Raw genomic sequence first — 24539 nt, 5'->3', positions numbered from 1 at the left:
AGACATGCCATCCTGACGCAACTGCTCAAACTGTCTGCACAACTCCTCTTTGCGAGACTGTGGTACAAATTTCTCCAAAAAGAGAATGTAGAACTCCTACCATGTAAGTGGTGCTGCACCGATCGGCCTGCGCCTCTCATAAGCCTCCCATCATCTGAAGGCAGCCCCAAAAAAATTGAAAAGTAGTGAACGAGACCCCACTGGTCTCCAGAATACCCGCTGTCCGAAGCATCTACTGGCACTTATCCAGAAAACCCTGAGCACCCTCTAACTCAGCACCGCTAAATGATGGAGGTAGAAGCCTCCCAAATCTCTCAAGTCTCCTCTGCTCATCATCTATAATAACGGGGACTACCGGGGCCTGAGCAACTGCAACTAGCTGGACTGGTAGTGCCCCCGGTATCTGAAGTCCCTACACTACCTGATCTGGAGTACGAGCAATAGGGGTATGAGTACCTCCCCCGGCCTGAGAAGTGGTAGGTGCGTCCTGAGACGAAACCACCTGAGCAAGGGCAGTGCAAACTGTCAATATCTAGGTCACAACCTCCTGAAGGCCTGGAATCACAATGGGCACAGCTGGTGCCTGAGATAGTCCTATCGGCTCAGCTATATCTGGAATTTGCTCCTGAGCTGGAGCAACTGGTGGTGCTACAGGTGCTGCTCCAACTGCTGTACGAGCTACACCTCGACCTCTACCTCGGCCCCGGACCATCCAATCTGATAGTACGTATCCTTACCATCTGTGAGAGAATAAAATAACATAAATTTAGTTTCCGGAATCAACAAATCCACACGACAGAATATAAGAAAGTGAAATTTCCTAAGGGTTCAGCAGCCTCTAGAAGATAAGTACAGACGTCTCTGTACCGATCCGCAAGACTCTACTAAACCTGCTCATGGCTTGTGAGACCTATGTAACCTAGGCTATGATACCAACTTATCACGACCTAAAATCTCACATGTCGTGATAGCGCTTATCTCCATACTAGGCAAGCCGACAATCTCAATAAACCACCATATCTTTAAGTTTGAAAACATAATATTTAAATTCAGCGAAAGAAATCTCACAAATACAAATATAAACACTCCCAAAACTCGGTGTCACTGAGTACATAAGCATCTAATATGAATATAAAGTCTGACTGATAAAACACTGTCTGAAAGTATAGAACAGTACAATAACTGAAAGAAAGAAAGTCAAGGTCAGCGAACTCCAGGCAGCCACCTTGATAGTCTCCAACTAATAGCACTTTGAGATCTAACAGTCGCCGTGTCTGAAAGCATCTGAATCTGCACATGAGGTGAAGAGTGTAGTATGAGTACAACCAATACAATAAGTAACAAGACTAACCTCTGGGCTGAAAGTAGTGACGAGCTCTGCAGGTACAGTCCAGTACATAAATAATGGTATAGAAATGTAGGCATGCTTTCAAGTTTAACAATTAAACTCAGTACAAGCAAAAATAGATCAATATTGCATGATATTAGGAATATGACATCTCAGTGGAAAGACCTCATGTACTACTGGTCGCAAATCATTCGGTCACTCGGTACTGTTTATGGCCAATCCAGCCCAGGGATATTCCATCCCTTATATATATACACATCGACTGCCAGTCAGTCACTCAGTACTGTATAAGGCCAATATAGTCCTGGGGATATTTATCCCCAAATATAAATGATACAGACAAGATCCATGTCCAAGAAAAATTCATCACAATATAAATAAGTAAGGCAAGTCCATGCCCTAGGAAGTCCATCCCGAATATATAGTCATCTACGCTTACTAGGGGTGTGTACAGACTCCGGAGGGGCTCCTTCAGCCCAAGCGTGATATAAAGCCGATATGGCATACCGCAGGCGGGCATTCCCGATCCGTATAATAATAAAGCTTACAAGGCATGTTGCAGGCGGGCAGTCCCGTTCCAGATAATATATATATATATATATATATATATATATATATATATATATATATATATATATATATATAAAAGCTATATTCGCCTGCTGCAGGCGGGCGGCACCGATCCCGTATATATCCTCACAATGGATGAACATGACTGAGTATGAAATGTACATTTTAAAACAATTAAATTCAACAGCAACACGACCATGTGGGTCCCAAAATATCGGCACGTAGCCCAATCATGAACTTTAATATGAGTCTCAACTCAATTTTTCTAACACGTGAAAAATGTTCAGATAATAACATGATTCTTTAATTTTACAACTTCACAGAATTTATTCAAGTCACAATTTCAATGGTGCACGTCCACACGCTCGTCAACTATCGTGTGCGTCACCTCCAAACAATTTATATAACACCAAATCGGGGATTCATACCCTTAGAACCAAGTTTAGAAGTGTTACTTACCTCAAATCGTGTAATTTCTTACTCCGCTATTCCCTTGCATTGTGAATTGGTCTCCGAAAGCCTCGAATCTAGTCATAACTAATTCGATTCAGTCAATACAATTTATTGGAATTAATTCCATATGAAATTATGAATTTTCCAACAAAATTCAAAATTTAACTCAAACATAGCGTCTCAGTTCCCGACAAAAGTTACAAAATATGAACGCCCATTCAACCACGAGTCTAACTATATAAATTTTACCAAATTCTGACATCAACTCGACCTCCAAATCATCAAATCTTATTTCCAAATCCCTAGGTTCAAATTCCCGATTTACACCTCAAAAACACGTAATCTAGTCGGATTATTGGATGATAATTCAATATTATGGAGTAGAAATTATTACAAGTGACTTACTCAGGTTTTCCGTGAATTATCTCTAAAAATCGCCCCAAAAACCGTGCTTGAAAGTCCAAAAATGGCAAAACTCGGAACCCCTTTGAAATGTATACTGTCCAGGGGTTCCGCACCTGCGACTCACTTAGCCGCTTCTGCGGTCTCGCTGGTGAGAGAAACCAACCGCTTATACGGTTTGCCAAGGCCTCCACTGCCTCCGGTTCTGCGTCCTCTAAGACGCTTCTGTGGGATCGCATTTTGCGAGGCTCAGTCCGCTTCTGCGAAGCTTTGTGCTTCTGTGCCCATCCGTCTGCATTTGCGATCACGCAGTTGCGGAAATTCCCTCGCACCTGCGACTACTGACTCACAACCCCCTGCCCGTATCTGCGCTTGCCAAGCTAGCTTCAGCGAGCTCGCACCTGCGAGCCAATTTCCGCAGGTGTGATTGCATCAGTAGGCAGCAACAAGTTTCAATTGTTCTAAGTCCAAATTTGATCCATTAACCATCCGAAACTCACCCGAGACCCTCGGGACTTCAACCAGATACACCAACAAGTCCTAAAATATCATACGAACTTAGTCGAGCCTTCAAATCACATCAAAAAATGCTAAAACCACGAATCATACCCCAATTCAAGCCTAATGAACTTTGAAACTTCCAATTTCTACAAACGACGCCGGAACCTATCAAATCACGTCCGATTGACCTCAAATTTTCCACACAAGTCATAAATGACATAACAAACCTATTCAAATTTCCAAAATCAAATTTTGACCCCGATATCAAAAAGTCAACCCTGCGGTAAATCTTCCCAAAAATTCAACTTTCGCCATTTCAAGCTTAATTCCACTACGAACCTCCGAATAATTTTTCTGACACGCTCTTAAATCCAAAATCTCCGTAGTCAACTTTTCCAACTTAAGTTTTCAATTATGAGATTAAGTATCTCATTTCACTCCAAAATCCTTTCGGACTCGAACCAACTAACCTGATAAGTCATAAAATAACTGTAAAGCATAAATTGAGCAGTAAATGGGGGAACAGGGTTATAATACTCAAAACGATTGCCCGGATTATTACAAAAGCTATATTGTACCCTAAATAATCATTATCACGCGCAACTTAGCATGCCACCAATATATGTTATGTGTATTATCTTGTCGACCTGAAAAAGTTGTCGTTCTGGAAAAGCTATCTCGTACCCTAAAGAATCATTATCACGCGAAACATAGTGTGCTACCAATATGCGTTATGTGTATTTGTTGCCTATAAAAGCCTAGCTCATTTTAGTTATTATTTGCGCTTAACCAAATAAATAGGAAAACTTTCCATTAATTTTTCATTTTTCTTGCATTACGAAATGTCTGGACGCAATGACGTACCAAGGTGTTATTATGCCAAACGTGCGATTTTGAAGCCATGTTGGTGAAATTGCAATCTGGGACGCAGATGCTAGATCTGTCAACAACTTTTAAGTGATTATTTTGGAAAAAACGTTAGTTAATATTTTTTTTATAACTTGTTAATTAATAATGTTGTGTTATAATCCCCAATGGTAGGATGAAAATCAATGTAGATTTCAAGAATGGTATGATGAACCCATTAACCAGGAATACTATAAATCATGTTTGCACTATGTTTGGAATATGACCGGCAAATACGAACTCCAGATCTTTAAACTACAAAAATAACTTGCGGCAGTGAAGGAGAAACTAAAAGAGGCAGAAGAAGAAAAAAATAGGTTCGAAGAGAAATTTAAGTGGTTGAAGCACAGAATAATGGGCGATAGTGACTAAACAAAAATATGGATGTGTTGAGTGTAGTATTTTATATTTATGTTTTACGTGTCATGTATTACCATTAATTGTACCGAATTTTAATTATGTTAAGTTGTCATTTTTTTATGTTGTACACTTAAACTAATAAATAACCCGAGAAATAAAAACACATGCGCAAATTATGTAAAACATAAATAATGTTGCTATTATATATTTAATGTCATATTTACAGATAATGATATATGTCATTGTGTCCCACAACCTGTATGCTTTAAAGCATTCGCTGGCCTGAGACGCATCCATCCCGCCCGGCTACACTATCAGGATCATCCTCATCACATCGTCTCTTTATCGGAGGATGCGCTGCAGCATGATCGTCAGTAAGGCTGGCAGACTCGGTAGAAGCGGTTGTCGGTCCAGCAGTAACCTACAAAATAATAAGATATTTTAGTATATTAAATATAAATTACTAACGTACGTTTTAGCTAAAAAAAATTTAATGGTCATACCATGGTCTCGGCGGGCTCCTAAATAAAATCATTTGTCTCTTGCATGTCAGTATCGCACAAAGTGGCCTCTGTGACGGGCTATGATGATGTATTTAAAAAATATAAAAATGCTTTAGATACTGATGACTAATCAATGAGATAAAAACACATAGAAATAATAGTAATACAAACAAACCTGCGCCTGAGTAGCAACACACTGCTCTGTCAGAACATCGGGGTGTACTGGAGTAGATGAAGTATGTGAAACATCCTCAGTTGCCCTCGATGATGAGCCATAACTCAATCGTCGCCCACTATGCACCTTTCGTATTGGACGATCCTCAGCAACCGTCGATGGCCCTGGTCGATCAGGAAAATACCGATCCCACTCTTGTTGTGTAATGGTCGTGCCCGCAATCAACAATGAAGCTGACACGGTCAACTGCGAATTCTCTGGCGACAGCTGCAGGCTGAATGACGGCATATCATGAGGAGCATCGTATGGCTCAGGGTGGTCACCCGACTGATCATCTCTAATATCCTCCACGGGTGGCTCAACGCCCCCTTGTAGGGGGCCCCTTCCTCGCCGACCACCTCGACCTCGTGGGACACCCTTCCTCTCTGGCCACGCCTGCCACGTCTACCACATTCAGGATCCACTGGTGGCCAGCGATGGTAGTCCTCTGGCGGCACATAAGAAGCCTCGTATCCGAATAGCTCATCATCCCGGGAACGCCTCAATGTCCGGTCAGCCAGATCTGTAACCTGACGGCCAAACTCGTGCAAAGTTGTCGCTCCTTCGCCGATATGCTGCAGCATCTGCAGTCCCAGCTGGTAGAACTGATGTAATCCAATAGCCTGCATAACATGTCAAATATTAATTACGGAATTATAATTTAACATTATAAGTAAGTATAACAAATAACATATCAATGCCTCATTGTCACGACCTGAAATTCCTACCTTCGGGACCGTGATGGCGCCTAAAATTTCACTTGCTAGGCAAGCCAATGTTAGAATAATCTTAACCATTTTTAAACAATTTAAATTAAACGAAAGTCAATTACTGAAATAAAGTGCGGAAGACCATAACTACTGAATCATCAAAATACATCCCCGAATCTGGTATCACAAGTGCACGAGCTACTAGAATAATACAAATAAAGGTCTGAATAAAATTTCAAGTTGTTTGAAAGATAATACATACTCCATCCGTTCCAATTTATGTGAACCTGTTTGACTGGGCACGGAGTTTAAGAAAAAATGAAGACTTTTGAAATTTGTGGTCCTAAACAATTCAAAAAAGGGCCTAGAGTATTTGTGTGGTTATAAAATCTTCTCATTAAAAGTAGAATTGTAAGTTTAAGCAAAATTATTTCCAAATTTAGAAAGGGGTCATTCTTTTTGGAACAGACCAAAAAAAAAGTAGGTTCACTTTAACTGGAACGGAGGTAGTAGCTAAGATAAGATAGAAGGGGACTTCAGAACTGCAAACATTGTGCAATTATACCTCAAGTCTCCTTTGGGTACCTAAATTCGAGCAAGTCTATGGTACGCCGCTGGGACCAACTCCAAAATCTGCACAAGAAGTGCAGAGTGTAGTGTGAGTACAACCGACCCTATGTATTTCGTAAGTGTCGAGTCTAACCTCGATGAAGTAGTGACGAGGCTATGACAGGACACATACATAAACAACTTGTACAAGTATATACAAATATGAAGCAACAATAATATAATAAATAACACTTTATAAATTTGGGAGGGAACATGCGAAGGGGGATGATATAATAATTTTAGCAGGAGAAGTATCACTTAGCAGCCAATTAATTCCTCAACAATAAAATGAGCAACTAATAATATGAAAATGGCACGGCACCACCCTTCGTATTTTTACTCTCATTCCTCCCATATTTGGATAGATAAATAATAATAATAATAATTGGTATGACATCACCCTTCGTGCTTTAACTCTCTACCCTTCATGCTTTTACACTCTCTGAAAATGGCACGGCATCACCCTTCGTGCTTTTATACTAAAAAATGACACGGCAACACCCTTCGTAATTTTACACTCTTTCTCACCATGACAATGATAGTATAAATAATAAAAATGGCACGGCATCACCTTTCGTGCTTTTACACTCTTTCTCACCATATTCAACAATAATTAAATCAATAAAAATTTCATGAATAATGATCAAATAATCAATAATAAACTTAAACAGGAATATCTTAATTAAATAAGCAATTATTCAAAATGAAATAAATTCCTCCAGCATGCTTTGACTCAACCATAACGCATAAGTACTCGTCACCTCACATATACGTTGTACCCGCACATTACATCACATATCAAATAGACAAATAAATCCTACTCCCTCAAGTCAAGGTTAACCACGACACTTACCTCACTTTGCAACCAACTCAAGATTCCAATAAACCTTTGCCTCGCGAATTGTTGTCCGAATAACTCAAATCTGGTCACAAACAATTCAATATACTCATACGAATTATAGGAATTAATTTCATAACAAAATATTAATATTTTCCCACAAAATCCGAAATTACACTCCGAAAATTGTCCGTGGGGACCACGTCTCGGAACCCGAAAAAAGTTATAAAATATGAACGCCCATTCAACCACGAGTCCAACCATATAAATTTTACCAAATTCTGACATCAACTCGACCTTCAAATCCCCAAATCTTATTTTCAAATCCCTAGGCCCAAATCCTCGAATTTCACCTCAAAAATACGTAATCTAGTCGGAATACTCAATGATAATTCAATATTATTGACTAATAAAGATCACAAGTGACTTACCTCAAGTTTTTCCGTGAATTCTTGCTCAAATATTGCCCCAACCCGTACTTGAAATGTCCAAAAGTGAGAAAAATCTCGGAACCCCTCTATTTTTAACACTGTCAGTGTTTTCGCATCTGCTATGCACTTGGCCGCATCTGCGGTCTCGCAGATGCGAGGGTGGAGGTCACTTCTGCGGATTCGCTTATGCGAAGAAGCGTCCACTTCTGCGGTCCAAGGCCCCTTTAGCCCAGGCCATATCTGAGACCATTGCGCCGCTTCTGCGCTCGCGCTTCTGCGACGCACTTTCCGCTTCTGAGAGGCCTGGCTCGCTTCTGCGAACTCGCATCTGCGGTCTAAAATCCGCAGGTGCGATTACACCAAAAGGCCAAAATTTCAAATTTTCCTTAAGTCCAACTTTTGATATGTTAACCATCCAGAATCCACCGAGGCCCCCGGGACCTCAACCAAATACACCAATAAGTCCTAAAACATCATACGAACTTAGTCGAAACCTCAAATCACATCAAACAACGCTAAAACCATGAATCATACCCCAATTCAAGCTTAAGGAACTTAAGAATTTTTAACTTCTACATTCGATTCTGAAACCTATCAAATCAAGTCCTATTGACCTCAAATTTTGCACATAAGTCATAAATGTCATAACGAACCTATGAAAATATTTAGAACTGGATTCCGACCCCGATATCAATAAAAGTCAATTTGTAGTCAAACTTTAGAATCTATAAGCTTTCAAACTTCAAATTTTTCAACAAATGGCGATAACTCAAGCTAGGGACTTCCAAATTTGATTCTGGTCATACATCCAAGTTCCAAATCATGATATGGATCCACCGGGACCGTCAGAATATCGATTCGTTTGCTAAAATTGTTGACCGAAGTTAACTCAGTTGAGTTTTAAAGCATTATTTCTCATTTTTTCAATCAATTTTTCACATAAAAGCTTTTCGAAAAAATATACGGTCTGCGCACGCAAGTCGAGGAAAGCTGAATGGTGCTATTTGGAGTTTTAGAACACAAAAATAATATTTAAAATTAAAGATGACATATTGGGTCATCACACTCATGCCTCCCAGCGTTTGGAATGTATCGACCACCAGCGCAATGAACGGGATTCCCGACATGAAGTCGGGTAACATTGCGATATCAGCCCATATACTCATGCTTGCTCGCCATCCGTATGCTCAGGTGCAGGGGTGGATGAATCAGGTCATGCCACTAGTCCCAAACCTCAATCTGTGCCTCTAGCGAGTCCAAGTATGTCTAGTCAACCCTGGAACGATCATCCCATTGGTAATGTGTCCTAAGCCAAACAGGCGGAATAAGTACAAGCTGTGGTTGACCAAACTGGCGAAGGACTCGCTCGGTGGCATGATGCTCGACAATATCAAGACATATCAGTGGGACAGAAGAGCTCCACATAGCTCGGCCGCGGGAGCAATAATCGGGCAAACCAGCTATGAGCGCGTCGTTGTATGGCCTCCATAAGAACTATTAATCAAACACAGGAATCATGAGTAAACACAACACATATAAAGTCAGGCCAAGTAAACTTAAGTATACATGTACCTGCGCGTCTTCAAGCAAATCCAACAAATCCCTGTAATAGGGGAGATGATGTCGAGTCTCGATCTCGCGTTCGTATCCTCGCTCATCAACCCACCTCCAAGCTAAAGGGAGAAACGATGGAGGTGGTGCATCCAAAGCGATGGATGGTAGAGGTGGTTGGAACTACAGGAACCGCTCCCAGGCCCAAACCTAATATAGATTGTGGACGTAAAATTTAAGGTATTCTCACCCTATGTATGTTATAATCATAAAAAGAATTGACTATGTTTTCACCTGCAGCAGCAGTAAAAATCCGACAACGTCTCTCTGGGTGCCCATGGATGCCCGGCATATCTGCCTTTACAGGTAACCTAGAATAGTTGCACCCCAGCTATAACCAAGTAAATCATTTAGCCGCTCAAGATGATGTAGAAATCTCAAGCTGAATAGGTTTCCCGAAGTATTCGGGAATAGTACACCACCAAACATCAGCAGCACCACCAATCTCGTGTGTCGATCGATAACCTCCGGTGGTAAATCATCTGTAATCTCCGCGTCCATCGCCTCCAGATGCTGCCGGACGGGCGTTAGCTACAAACGAGTGGTTCCACTCAATGTCGTCTCCTCCGCTGGCTGGAATCCGGTGAGTCGTTGCAACATATGCAGGTAATGCAATCCCCTATAGTCTCTAAGAGCATGCGGGTAAGCTACAAGCAGCCCATCAACTGGCAGCCCGAAAAGAACCTCCACGTCCTCAAGCATGATGGTTGTCTCGCCGATGGGTAGATGAAACGTGTGCGTCTCCAGTCGCCACCACCTATCATAGCCGTGTCGAACTGCAATCGGCCTATCTCTATGATCCTGTAGAAACTCATATCCTGAAGGCGTCTAACTATATGGGAATGGAGTGGGTGGGCCCTAATGAACTCCCACATGTCGTCTATACGTCTGGCGCGGAATGTCTGGGACAAACACTACACATCCCATATGTATGAAGACCTATGCTCAGCCTGTAGCAACAGTAGCTCTAGCGATACAGGTCCGGGATGCACAAGCGGAACCTCCATGACGATGACTGTAAATTGAACAATATTAATTAAAGTATCTTTCTTTTTAATTGCTTAACATCTTTAAATTTATTACGATATCTTTAATATTAAAATTTATTCGATATTTTTAATATATTGTAGTTAGGTTGATACATTTTCTATATTATAATTTTATATGTTGGTTTACAATTTTATATGTTAGTTTGTTATTTTATATGTTACTTTATTATTTTATATGCTAGTCTACTATTTTATATGTTTGTTTATTATTTTATATGTTAGTTTCTTATTTTATATGTTTGTTTCTTATTTTATATGTTAGTTTTTTATTATATATGTTTGTTTTCTTAGTCACTTATCTTTAATTGTTAAATATTCATATAAAAATACTTATTGTGACAAATATTGTTATTTTTTAATGTTATTTTATTACATTTATTGACTAGAATTTGAGAGAGTTTGTGTTTGAACTATCATCTTTTTTCAGATATTTTTGGGATAACAAATAATTAAATAATTAATTTCAATAGCTATAAAGATACTACACAAAAGGGCACTATATTTTACTATGTTAAAGGGCACTACATTACAATTACAGACACTACATTAAAATTACAGGCACAACATAACACTACAGGGAACTAAACAACATTAAAGTCACATATTAGTATATGTACAACAATAACATCTAAATAAGATTAATTATTCCTAAAATAATAATTTATCTATTTTACTAATCTTTTAGCACATAAATAATCTAATCCGGATAAAAAAATAAATTAATTTAATCACAAAACAATCACGAAAATACATATACCATAGTAGAAAATAACCAATTACCATTTTTTATAACAACTAAAAACATTAATTATTCATAAAATAACAATTTCTCTATTTTACTAATTTTTTTAGCACACTAATAATATAATCCGGATGAAAAATAACAAATTAATTAAATCGCAAGACAATCACGAAATAATATAGAACACAATAAAAAATAATTAATAGGCATTTTTTATACATGAAGTTTAACAAAAATAAGTCGGAATACCTCGATTTTAATTTTTTTGAAAGTTGAAGATTTGATTATTTGGAGCCAAAACTGTCACGATCCAAAAACTAACCCCGGTCGTGATGGCGCCTATCGTGGAACTAGGCAAGCCGGCTCATTTCCAAAACAAACCGATATTTTTATTTTAAAGATAATTTCAAGGTTATTTAACATAAAAACCTTCGTAAAGGAGTTCCAATCAAAATAAAAGTGCGGAAGGAAAAGCCCGACATCGGGGTGTCACTAGTCATGAGCATCTACTATAATCTGTCTAACAATATCAAGGCTAACTCAGCCTGGAAAATAGCAAAATACAACTAGAGGAAGATAAGAGGGAGAAGAGCAGGGGCTGCGATCGCCAAACAACTACCTTGTTATCTCCAAGAAAATCTACAACCAGAATACTCAATAACCGCTACCATGATCAGCTACACCTGAATGTGCACACAAGGTGCAGGGAGTAACATGAGTACGCCAACTCAGTAAGTAACAATAATAAATAAAGACTGAGTAGTAGTGACGAGCAATAAAGAATATAACATTCATATCGAAAAATCTCAGTAAAATACCACATGCTTTTAAAAATCAGGATTTGAATCAAAACATCTCGTTTAACCCAGTTCCAGTAAAAATCATTTAAAGATATTTTTTTAACAGTTTTCAGACAGAGGAAAAATGCAAAGGTGAGCAAAAATGATGAAATCATAAACAGCCCCTCGGGCAAAACATCACTCATAAACAGCCCATCGGGCAAACCTCACAGTCACTCGTGCCACTCGGGCATACCTCACAATCACTCTTTCCACTCGGGCATACCTCATAATCACTCATGCATCTCAGTCACTCAGCACTCAGCACTCGCACTCAGTAGGTACATGCGCTCACTGGGGGGTATGTACAGACTCCGGATGGGTTCCTTCAGCCCAAGCGCTATAATCTGCGCTATAATCTGCACGGACAACTCACGTGCGATAATAATAAAGTATGCTGCAGGCGGGCAGCCCCGATCCACACTCATCCTCACCAATTTGGACCTTGGCCTCACTCAGTCATAAGTAACTCAAGCCTCTCAAGCATTTCAGTAAAATAGGGCATTCAGCCCAAAACATTTATATACATCAAAATAGAGTCATAAAACTGAGTTATGCGGTAAACAAGTATAAACATGACTGAGTATAGATTTTCAATCGAAAATAATGAGAGGATGGTAAGAAACAGCCCCTAAGGGTCCAGACAGCATTGGCGCAAGGCCCAAACATAGCATTCAGCCCAATTTATAGAAATTCTTTCTAAAACATATAAGTATCATATGGTTTCAACAAAGTATGCAACTTTACAGTTGCTACGGGACGGACCAAGTCACAAATCCTCAACAGTGCACGCCCACATGCCCGTCACCTATCATGTGCATCACTGCCAAAGGTCTATCTGGTGCTGGAAGATATGCTAAACTCTCCAAACTCTCTACCCGACGACTCAAAGCATTGGCCACCACATTGGCCTTCCCCGGATGGTACAAAATAGTGATATCATAGTCCTTAAGAAGCTCCAACCATCTCCGCTGACGCAAATTAAGATCCTTCTACTTTAACAGATACTGCAGACTCCGGTGATCTGTATAGATCTCACAATGAACCCCATACAAATAATGACGCCAAATCTTCAAGGCATGAACACTGGCTGCTAACTCAAGATCATGGACAAGATAGTTCTTCTCATGGGTCTTCAACTGGCACGAGGCATAGGCGATCACCCTACCCTCCTGCATCAAAACACAACTAATGCCTATCCTCATGGCATCACAATACACGGTGTAAGAACCTGAAGCTGATGGCAGAACTAACACTGGAGCTGTGGTCAAAGCAGTCTTGAGCTTCTGAAAGCTCTCCTCACACTCAAAACAACTCCCTGGTGTTGGCAGCGAAAACTGAAGGGAACCCATGGCACCGGGATGACTGGTAGAAGAACCAGGCATGGAAGAGCCCTGAACAGGTGGAGCACGGGACGAACTCTGAACTGGAAGGGCACTAAGTGATGAGTGGCCCTGATGAGAACTGTGAGAACCATGGCCAGATGATGCACCCCGATGAAATGGCCGAGCTGACTAAGCCTGCCTGAAATGACGACCACTACCGTGCTGGAACTGACCCCCAAAAGGAGCACCACTGAATCCACCCTGACCACGAGGCCTCTTGGCCTCCCTCTCAACCCTCTCCTGACTGCGAACCATCTCAATCTGTTGAGCAATGTCGACAACCTCATCAAAAGTAGAACCCGAAACCCGCTCCCTGGTCATGAGCAACTATAGTTGATAAGTGAGGCCATCAATAAACCTCATGATCCTCTCTATGTCCGTGGGAACCAACCAGATAGCATGAAGGGCCAACTCAGAAAATTGCATCTCATACTGTGTCACCGACATATCACCCTGGTGAAGCCGCTCAAACTGTCTGCGCAGCTCCTCTCTGCGGGATCGAGGCACGAATTTCTCCAACAAAACCACGGAGAACTGCTGCCAAGTAAGGGGTGCTGCGCCAACAGGACTACGCCTCTCGTAAGTCTCCCACCATCTGAGTGCAGCCCCAGAAAACTGAAAGGTAGTGAATGAGACTCCACAAGTCTCCAGAATACCAGCAGTACGGAGTATCTTCTGACACCTGTCCAAAAAGTCCTGAGCATCCTCTCTCTCCGTGCCACTGAAAGGTGGTGCCTGAAGTCTCCTAAAGCTCTCCAACCTACGCTGATCATCCTCAGGCATAGCGGGAACCACATAATCCTGAGCAACAGCAACCGGTTGGGCTGGTGGTGCCTCCGGTGTCTGAAGTCCCTGAATAATCTGCTCGGGTGTGCGAGCGATGGGAGTCTGAGTGTCTCCCATGGCCTGAGAAATGGTTGCGGCCGTCGAAATAGAGGCTGCCTGAGCAAGGCCAGTACACGCTGTCAGAATCTGAGCTAGGGCCTCCTGAAGGCCTGGAATCACAATAGGCACAGGTGGTGCCTGAGCTGGTGCATCAACAACTGGAACCTGGTCCTGATCTGGGACAACCAGTGGATCTACAAGTACTACCCCAGCTGCTGTACGGGCTGCACCTCTGCCCCTACCACGGCCTCTACCACGGCCTCGGCCTCTCGCGGCACTAGCTGGTGGTACTGGTGGCTGGCCCTCCTGACCGGTAGTACGAGTCCTCACCATTTGTGAGAGAATGAAACAACAGATGTTTAGTTACTAGAATCAACAAATTCGCACGACAAGAATTCAAGAATGTGGAGTTTCCTAAAGGTTCTGCAGCCTCCTGAAGATAAGTACAGATGTCTCTGTACCGATCTGCAAGACTCTACTAAACCCGCTCATGACTCGTGAGACTTGTGTAACCTAGGCTCTGATACCAATCTGTCACGACCCAAAAACTAACCCCAGTCGTGATGGCGCCTATCGTGGAACTAGGCAAGCCGACTCATTTCCAAAACAAACCGATATTTTCATTTAAAGATAATTTCAAGGTTATTTAACATAAAAACCTTCGTAACTGAGTTACAATAAAAATAAAAGTGCGAAAGGAAAAGCCCGATATCGGGATGTCACTAGTCATGAGCATCTACTACAATCTGTCTAACAATATCAAGGTTAACTCAGCCTGAAAAATAGCTAAATACAACTAGAGGAAGATAAGAGGGAGAAGAGCAGGGGCTGCGATCGCCAAACAGCTACCTTGCTATCTCCAAGAAAATCTGCAACCAAAACACTCAATAACCGCTACCGTGACCAGCTACACCTGAATCAGGGAGTAACGTGAGTACGCCAACTCAGTAAGTAACAACAATAAATAAAGACTGAGCAGTAGTGACGAGCAAAAAAAGAATATAACATTCATATCGGAAAATCTCAGTAAAATACCACATGCTTTTAAAAATCAGGATTTGAATCAAAATATCTCGTTTAACCCAGTTCCAGTAAAAATCATTTAAAGATATTTTTTAACAGTTTTCAGACAGAGAAAAAATACAAAGGTGAGCAAAAATGATAAAATCATAAACAGCCCCTCGGGCAAAATATTGTCATATACAGCCCCTCGACAAACCTCACAGTCACTCGTGCTACTCGGGCATACCTCACAATCACTCATGCCTCCCAGTCACTCAGCACTCGGCACTCGCACTCAGTAGTACCTGCGCTCACTGGGAGTGTGTACAGACTCCGGAGGGGCTCCTTCAGCCCAAGCGCTATAATCTACACGGACAACTCACGTGCCATAATAATAAAGTATGCTGCAAGCGGGCATCCCCGATCCACACTCATCCTCACAAATCAGGCCCTCAGCCTCACTCAGTCATACATAAACCTCTCAAGTCACTCGGGCATTTCAGTAAAACAGGGCATTCGGCCCAAAACATTTATATGCATCAAAATAGAGTTATAAAACTGAGTTATGCGGTAAACAAGTATAAACATGACTGAGTATAGATTTTCAATCGAAAACAATGCGAGGATGGTAAGAAACAGCCCCTAAGGGTCCAAACAGCATTGGCGCAAGACCCAAACATGGGATTCAACCCAATTTACAGAAATTCTTTCTAAAACATATAAGTATCATATGGTTTCAACAAAGTATGCAACTTTACAGTTGCTACGGGACGGACCAAGTCATAAATCCCCAACAGTGCACGCCCACACGCCCGTCACCTAGCATGTGCGTCACTAAAAATAGTAGAATGATACAAAATCTGGGGTTTCATACCCTCAGGACTAGATTTACAATCGTTACTTATCTCAAACCGGTCAAATCTCTACCCCGCAATGCTCTTGCCTCTGGACTCGGCCTCCAAATGTTCCAAATCTATTCACAATCAGTACAATACCATCAATATACGCTAATGGAATGAATTCCATAAGAAAAGCTTCAAAATTAGACCAAAACCCAAAATTGGCTCAAACCTGCCCCCGGGCCCACGTCTCGAAATCCGACAAAATTTACAAAATTAGAAAGCTCATTCACTCACGAGTCTAACCATACCAAATTCATCAAAATCCGACATCGTTTGGTACTTCAAATCCTTAAATTATTTTTCAAAAATTTCAAGCCCTAACCCCTCATTTTCACTAATTACCATCATTAAACAACAGAAAAATCACCATATATACAAGTATTAGGCTCAAGTAACTTACCTCAATGAAATTCCCTTGATTCCCTCTTCAAAACCCTTCAAAAGCTCAAAAAACCGAGTTGAAATTGTGAAGAATGACCAAAAATTCGCGAAGGGTTCAATTTATGCCTTTCTGCCCAGCAAAACCGCATCTGCGGTCCAGATAGCGCGCCTGCGCCCAAAAGCCCGCATCTGCGGAAGTCACTTAAGGTCCTAAAACCCGCACCTGCGATCACCTCTTCGCACCTGTGGTCTCGCAGGTGCGATCCCTTATCCGCTTCTGCGATAAAACCCCAGGCTTCCAAACCCCGCACCTGGAGCAGCACAAGCTGTATTTTTCCAACTTCAAACTTCCCGTTAACCTTTCGAAATCATCCCGAGGCCCTCGGGACCTCAATCAAAAATACCAACAAGTCATATATCAACATACAAACTTAGTCGAACCTTCGAATCACTCAAAACAATATCCAAATACCAAATTACCCTCGGATTTAAGCCTAAGAACTTCTAAATTTCCAAATTCGGCAACTGATGCCGAAACCAACCAAACCACGTCTGAATGACATCAAATTTTGCACACACGTCACAAATGACACTATGAACCTACTCCAACTTTCAAAATTTCATTCCGAACCCGATATCAAATTTTCCACTGCCGATTGAAATCGCCAAATTTCTAATTTCGCCAATTCAAGTCTAATTCTACCACGGACCTCCAAATCACATTCCGGAAACATCAGAATTCAAATCCGAGATCGTTTACACATAGGTCAACATCCGGTTGACTTTTCCAACTTAAGTTTCTACTTAAGAGACTAAGTGTCTCAATTCACTCTGAAACTACTCCGGTCCCGAACCAACTAACCCGATATAACATAATATAGCTGAATAACACAAAAAGAAGTAGAAATGGGGAAAACGGGGCTATAACTCTCGAAACGACCGGCTGGGTCATTACAGAAACGAGCAACCCACTACACGATAACGCCTTATATACGATGTTAGCTTGCTACAATATCGAGAATCTACACTTTTTGTGGGACCGATGAGCTCCAACCGAACTTTTTTCGTTAAAAATTGGGAGGGGGGGGGGGGTGCGTCTGTGGGGAAGGAAGAAGAAGGCACGCTTATTTATATAGGTATAGAGCGCATATGTATCGCGCTATAATATAGCGTAGTACATATGCGCGCTATACCTTCCCGCCCATTTTAAGTTCAAATATAGCGCGGCTATTCATCGCGCTATACCTTAACGGACAAACGTGTCGTTAAGATATAGCGCGGTGAATAACCGCGCTATATATATAATGGTATCCAGCCCCATCTTTTTTTTTTTTTTTTTACCTATTATAGTCACTTGAGTCCAAAAATATCACAATTAGGTTTCGGACTCGCAATAACCCAAATATAACAAATCTTAGGAAAAGTAACTTATCTTCTAATGATTGCCCGAGTATGTAGGAATGTATGTAGTATTCGTGCTCAACAAGTCTACGAGCATCTATACTATTCTTATGAGGATTGATTAAAGGAATAAAATCACTTATAAATGTGAAAAAATATCTTTTGCACGGAAACATGTAGACATATACGATGCAAAAAAAAAAAAAAACTTACGGTCAATTTTGATATTAAGAATTATTAATTTTGATACAATTTATCCCTTTTTCGTGAATATAATTCGTCAACTGACATCAAACTTTCAATATGCAAACAAATTCTCTTATTATAGTATTAAATATTAATTTTGTATTTTAACAATATCTATGACAAGCTTATATCCTTTTCTGCTTTTATGTATAAAGAAATTCTATCTCAATCGATTTAATTTCTCTATTTTAATTGAATATTAAATATTCAAAACCGAAAAAAGAAAAAGAAAAAAAGGTTCTCATTCTTGTATAAATTAAACGAATTATATAAGAAGAAGAAACCTTTCTTGCATAGCAAAGGGCAGAAATGCTGAATTCTGTTTCTCAATAAATAAGACGCATATGTTGACTCTACAAACAAAATCACATGTTTGGTTTGAAAGCCGATTCGAACACCAGAGAGACTGGTTCCTATAAACCAAGTATACGAAGAATGTCTTGTTTTCAAACCCAGACATGTTTAGATTATGTTTCTCGTGATTTTTCAACCATAAACAAGACATTTACTTTATGTTTCTCGTGATTTTTCAACCATACGATAACTTCTACAATGCTTTGTAGCTTTAGAGATTTTTCCCTGGAAAAGTTTTCAAAATCAAGCAATTTTTTAATGTCCTACTTGCACCTTTCTAGTGAATGTGATCATTTCTAATCTTGTACATCCAAACATCCATCTTAATATCCGCACATTAACAACACTCGTCTTATGAATACATTGAACTTTAGTTACCCAACATTCACTCTGATTACAAGACGAAATGTTGTATAATTATCCTATCCCAAAATAGAAATGAGAGTGTTAATATCTTTAAAATGTTGCATAAACTTAAAAATGTGACAGAAAAATCTTCTCAATTATTGTAGTAGGTGTTAGACAAAAGGAAGGACCACATCTCTGAAGTCCTCCATAACCTCTCAAAGCTTCCATTCACATGAACCACAATATCAAACATATCCAGAATAGGTAACATGTGAAACTCCAAAGTAACACACAAAACATGAATTTCACTATTTTTCCACTTAAAACTATCAAGAGGAATCACAATGCATCTTTACAGATTCTAATCACATTACAAGTATCACGGATACCATGCAAACGATGGTTCATTTCACAAAACTAATCGATGCAGCCACTGGTTTTTTATAGTCTTTTCCAAGATTCATGCACACATACAAAACCTAACTAGTTGTCTTTCCTTTCATTATTCAAATAAAAAGGAAATGAATTACGATATTTCCAGGAACCAGTCGATACATGTATAACATGCAAGTGCAACATTAGTAAAGTTCAGTACCCACTTTGTGGTCCTTATATACATTCTAGATATAGCAATATGGGTAATAAATGAGAAGATATTTAATTTCCATTCAAGAGGTAGTGGAGTAGATGGGCTTGCATACCTATCTCTTGATACCAAAAGAAAGAAAACCAAGTTGATGCAGCAAGTAGCAAGTGAATTAATCACATTATCTTCTTTCCTTTAAAACGTACGGAACCATTGGCCCAGCTATCTTTTCTGACCTGCACCCTGCAAAGGAAAACTCAGGCAAAACATGAAGGATGCAAGAGGGTGTTAACTTGCTTTCATTCTAATGTATTTTGGCCTAGTTGGAAACAAATGTTAAATGAAAACAATTGAACAAATAAGGCAAGTGATGCACCTTAGGCTTAGCAACCTATCATCTTCACATATGTTTTCCCTTAAAGGTCCAACGTTAATCGTGTGCACCCAAGGGGAAAACTATAAAGATTCTTGTTTCTAAATTGTTAGTCCTTCCAGAAGGAACCTTCGTCAATGCTGGAGCTATAGGAACAATCTTTAGATTGTGTCCTTTGTCAATGACAACCATCTCAACTATGCAAAATATGTCTGGGGGTCAAAATGTATTCATTCAACAAAATCTGCACACATATTGAATGGCTAAGTAAATTAAATGCTGACCAATCGGCTTCTCCAAATAAAGATCCATGTTAAATCCAATGTTCATAAATGCTACCAGTTTTTACATTCAGATGAGCACTGTATTATGTTTCAGTTAATATTACCCGACATCTACAATTAACAAGCTTTATTAGTAATGCCACCAACAATCAGCAGCAGGGCGTGTAGGTGCCAAGCTTCAACAAACTACATATCCAAAAATCACAAACCCTATCGTCGACCAAAAAATCACCCCAAACAGCAAGCAAGCAATGCATTTTAAGGAAACTTAAACAAGCAACATTATGCTTGCAATACAGGCAGCTGAAAGCTTCAAGAGAACTGTTTAATGCAAGTAAAACCACTATATAATTATTAGCAAATGTCGTCTTGGCTTGAGAAGTAGATAATATACCACATTAAAAAAGGTTTAGAATTTATTGCATTCAACTCAACCTAGACTTGCATCCAAAATCTGATGATCATATTTTGTGTACCTACCATGTAAAATTACAAAGGCTATACCAAGCCTTACAGATGGCACTTGCATTCAAGATCTGATGATCATACTTTGTTTACCTATCATATAAAATTACAGAGGCCACCCAATGCAAACCTACAACCTAAACATTCACATTCACTTAATGGCGGGGCAGAGATATACAGCAGTATGTAACCCAAAAGCAGTTTAATTACACGACCTGGTAAAACCACAAAAGTCAGATCATCCAGAAAATTCAAGCGAACTTGGGTTTCGGCATTGGCATTGATGAGGCAATTTGATGTAACGAAGCATTTTGATGTACGGGACCAAGCTTTTGGATCCAATGATGAAGCCCTTTCTTGTGATCTTGCAACATTGACTTTTGCACAAGATTCAGAGTTCCGTCATGAGCAACTGATGACTCGAACTGCTCCAGTACCTTCACAATCTGCCAAAACTCAGGCCTCTTTTCTGGCTGCAGAGCCCAACACAGTTCAATTAAAGCTTTCATGGCTGGAGGGCAATCCCCAGGAATAGGTGGTCGCATATTCTGAAGGCCAAAAAAGACAAGTACTTTTAGGATTACATATATCCCTAATTCGCAGGAATATGAAAAAGCATCAAAGGAGAAGAAGATTTTTGCTGGGAGGGGTGGAGGATGCCCGAGGGGCATGTGGGTTGCTATTACGTCAAAATGCTCAGCCATGCAGAGGTCAAAGTTATTTGCGCCAACAAGTTCTTTGGGAAGGAAATAAAGCATTAAGTGAATGATACTTTACCATTCAATGATAATTGATTATAAAGTTCAAAATAACACAATATTACAAGAGTGCCAGAAGTAGATGAATAAGAAAACACCGAAATTTGGAGCGTACCTTGTTTACGACAGCAAAAGCAGCCTGTACTGGTGTCATATCTTCATAAGGAATGGTTCCAGCCACCATTTCCCATAGAATGAGTCCAAAGCCATACACATCAACCTTCCGGCCATATGATTTTCTCTTAATCATCTCTGGTGCCATCCAACGGTAAGTACCTGGATCATCAGCCAGGAGATCACAGTATGCCTCCTCACAAGCAATTCCAAAATCAGCAATTTTCAGGTGAAATTCCTCACTGATAAGTATATTCTCTGGTTTGAGGTCCCGATGAATAATGTCTTGTGAGTGAATATATTCCATTCCACGAGCAATATCCATGGAAAGTGCTATCAATTTGCCCAAGATTAGGGATTTATGCTCAAGCTTATGCAGGTACGCTCTCAAAGAACCCTCCGATAGATACTCAGTAACAACACAAAAGACTGGTGGTTGTTTGCATGCACCTACGAACTGCAAGGGGTCATATGAACCAAATCACAAAGACGTTTTATAAGGAAAACAAGTTAGCACAATTGCTCTATTTTCTAAAAATGGAGACTATAGTTAGAGGCAAATGACGGAATGAAATTTTTTAGGCAAGATAATCAGACACAGTTAAATAGATGCAACAGCAGAGTTGCATATACTTAAATGAAATGAACCAGATAAGAAATTTAACTCTATTTTACTACCTTTACAACATTTGGATGGTGGAGACGAGACAAGAGAGTAACTTCTCTAATAAACTGATTCTCCAATCGAGTTGCTAAAGCTCCAATTTCGTCATTATCTGGTATTCTAATAATTTTCACCGCGACAGCTTCATCCTTGTATTTCCCGTGGTAAAGCTGACTGTGCGCACCGTGTGCAAATCTTAGCCCAAGAAACAGCTTAGAAAGATCAATTGTATATTCATCTGCTGTTTCTACAGAACTGACCCTACCAACACCATGATCAAAGTACCTACTCCATGCTGAATCCTTCCGGCTCTTTGATTTATCATGGAACTTCATTGACGTGAAATGCCGAAGGGGACTTGTATTTGCTGGAGATCTCGAACCAGGAGACCTTAACAAAGGCGACTTTGTTCCGCGGGAATCTTTGTGAAACGACTTGCTCATAATTTTCTTCTCATGTTCCTTCCTTTGTGGATGTGGAGTTGAGAATCTCTTCTGACTAGATCGAGCTTCCTTAAAGGTATCGGAAATTGCTGTTTCTGGATGAGGTGATACAGTCCTCTGTTTGTTTGTAGTTGGGTTGCGCTGAAGTCGCACAACGGTTGGCTCAGGTCTTGGATTAGGAGAAGCAGTTTCAGGTCTTGTTTTTGCACCTGCAATTCTTCCTGACTGAATAGTAAAAGGAATAGAGGCCAATCTTGCAGAATCCAACCTATGACAAACTGTATGAGAAAACTTTGTTCTCCTAATCCAAGAATTAACCTCTTCATCCATTTTCTTCAATCAGCCTAGAACACCTGATAACAAGTAAAAAATCTCTCCTTTTCCTCCTCCTTCAGCTCAGAAGAAGTTCCAAATTCAAGAATTCCCTTCAAATCCCCTATGAATTTTGCCAAGCTTTCTACTGACAATTTCTTCAAGTCCATCAAAGGGTGGTAGAAAATCAAGAAATCAAACTCCAACCTTCAAATTCAGTGTAAACATCCTTCATACCCCAAGTGCAGATAAACCATAAATGATCAATCACCTTCAAAACAACCTTTTCAACACCAAAACTAAAGCTGGAAAAATCCCAATATCTCTATCAACTAAGCCAAAGATCAAAACTTTTTAACCTCTAACAAACAATAGTTATCAGCAAATTATACCATCAAACTTGTAGACCTACCAAATGCCACTTTCATACCCATCAGCAGCAGAAGGAAAAAAAAAACCAAACTATTACCTCAAAAAGCAAAACAACCCCTCTTCAGCTCCAAAGTCAAACACCCCCACCATCTTCTTTCAAAACCTGGAAGATCCCACAAACAAATTAAAAAATATAAATACATAAGATTTAAAAAAGAAAAAGCCAAATGAAATAATATTAAAAGCATACTTAATTGGCTTAAAGATAAAGAAATACACATCATGATAAACCCCATTAACCCACTAACTCAGATAATCATTTCCCCAAATACAAATCACAAATCGATAAACTAATCAAGAAATATAATAAAGAATAAAAAATACCCATTCCATAAAAACAAGATCCGTGTACCAACACACTTACCCAAAGGGGTATTTTTCTTGATTTTTCCAAAAAAAACAACTCGTCTTTAACACAAACTCTTTGTATTCTTTCTTCTTCTTTTTCACTTCTCTCTCTCTCTCCTCTCTCTTAAACCATTATTAAATGTAAGAGAGGAAAGAGAGAAGAAAACATCAAAAACTCCATTTAAAACTAGTATCCTTATTCATATAAGCTAGACTGCTAGACTAGGGGGTTGTATCTAAATAAAAATACGTACAAAGTTATACGTGAGGTGCTTTATGTGGACCAATTGTTGCACGTAGATGATTCATGTGGACCCGGTTTTGTTGCTGACTACAAAAAATTGGGCTATTCTAGTGGGCCCTAGGAGTTTGGGTGGGTGGTGGAAAGTGGGGCCCATTAGAAGATAGTCAATAAAAGACAGAGAGAGAGAGAGAGATATTAGTATATAACTATATATATCAAAGGGAATAAAGCAATTTAATTGGGAAGAATACAAAGTCCCTATCAGAGAATTGAGGTACGGAATAAAGGAAAACTCAGATTTTTAATCCTTTTTTTATCTTTTTCGTTTTAGCTTTATTATTTTTAATACTTTGATACGGTTAAATGGTACGGTTGTCACGGATATGTAGGATTGTGGTTGGGTGAGTGGACAGTAAATTAATACTACTCCTCAATACTTTTTAGGCGACACAATTATTTTTTATATGTATATAGTTTGCAAATATACATATTTTATTTTAAAACTTAAATAATTTATATTAAAATT

At 39.8% G+C, this 24539-nt stretch overlaps 1 protein-coding gene and 1 long non-coding RNA gene across 7 annotated transcripts; both read right to left on the bottom strand.

The window, feature by feature from the left end:
* Window positions 1-4769: 4769 nt before the first annotated feature.
* LOC107778008 (uncharacterized) lies at window positions 4770-6671 on the bottom strand. Its single transcript, XR_001646307.2, has 4 exons — window positions 6533-6671; window positions 5219-5880; window positions 5044-5121; window positions 4770-4961 (listed from the first exon to the last, which is right to left on the bottom strand). It is a non-coding gene; the product is annotated as an uncharacterized LOC107778008 (long non-coding RNA).
* A 4943-nt stretch (window positions 6672-11614) lies between these two features.
* Window positions 11615-24023, bottom strand: LOC107778007 (serine/threonine/tyrosine-protein kinase HT1-like). Of its 6 annotated transcripts, none has more exons than XR_012701423.1 (7): window positions 23786-24023; window positions 22249-23524; window positions 21572-22027; window positions 20914-21246; window positions 19953-20193; window positions 19692-19819; window positions 11615-11930 (listed from the first exon to the last, which is right to left on the bottom strand). XR_012701423.1 is itself a non-coding variant. In XM_016598181.2 (5 exons), the coding sequence occupies exons 2-4, from the start codon at window positions 23005-23007 to the stop codon at window positions 20950-20952; spliced, it is 1512 nt and encodes a 503-aa protein (XP_016453667.2). In that variant the 5' UTR covers window positions 23008-23524; window positions 23786-24023; the 3' UTR covers window positions 19543-19819; window positions 20914-20949. The 6 variants fall into 6 exon arrangements, 2 of the variants coding, with proteins under 2 accessions (XP_016453667.2, XP_016453666.2); XR_012701422.1 differs by lacking the exon at window positions 11615-11930 and adding an exon at window positions 14960-15269; XR_001646305.2 differs by lacking the exon at window positions 11615-11930 and having other exon boundaries at window positions 19543-19819.
* Between the last annotated feature and the right edge of the window lie 516 nt (window positions 24024-24539).

The sequence above is a fragment of the Nicotiana tabacum genome, chromosome 17 (assembly GCF_000715075.1).
Source record: "Nicotiana tabacum cultivar K326 chromosome 17, ASM71507v2, whole genome shotgun sequence".
NCBI classification, from domain to species: Eukaryota; Viridiplantae; Streptophyta; class Magnoliopsida; order Solanales; family Solanaceae; genus Nicotiana; species Nicotiana tabacum.
The sequence above is the reverse complement of the archived record's forward strand: the minus strand, read 5'-3'. Positions and strand labels throughout refer to the sequence as shown.

Bases quoted from the DNA above. Each gene is read 5' to 3' on its own strand.
- LOC107778007 (XM_016598181.2), bottom strand. From the start codon at position 23,007: ATGGATGAAGAGGTTAATTCTTGGATTAGGAGAACAAAGTTTTCTCAT. The intron at 22,028-22,248 runs GTAGTAAAATAG...GACCCCTTGCAG, and splicing joins ACCATCCAAATGTTGTAAAG to TTCGTAGGTGCATGCAAACA. The intron at 21,247-21,571 runs GTACGCTCCAAA...TTTGGCCTTCAG, and splicing joins CTTTTGCTGTCGTAAACAAG to AATATGCGACCACCTATTCC.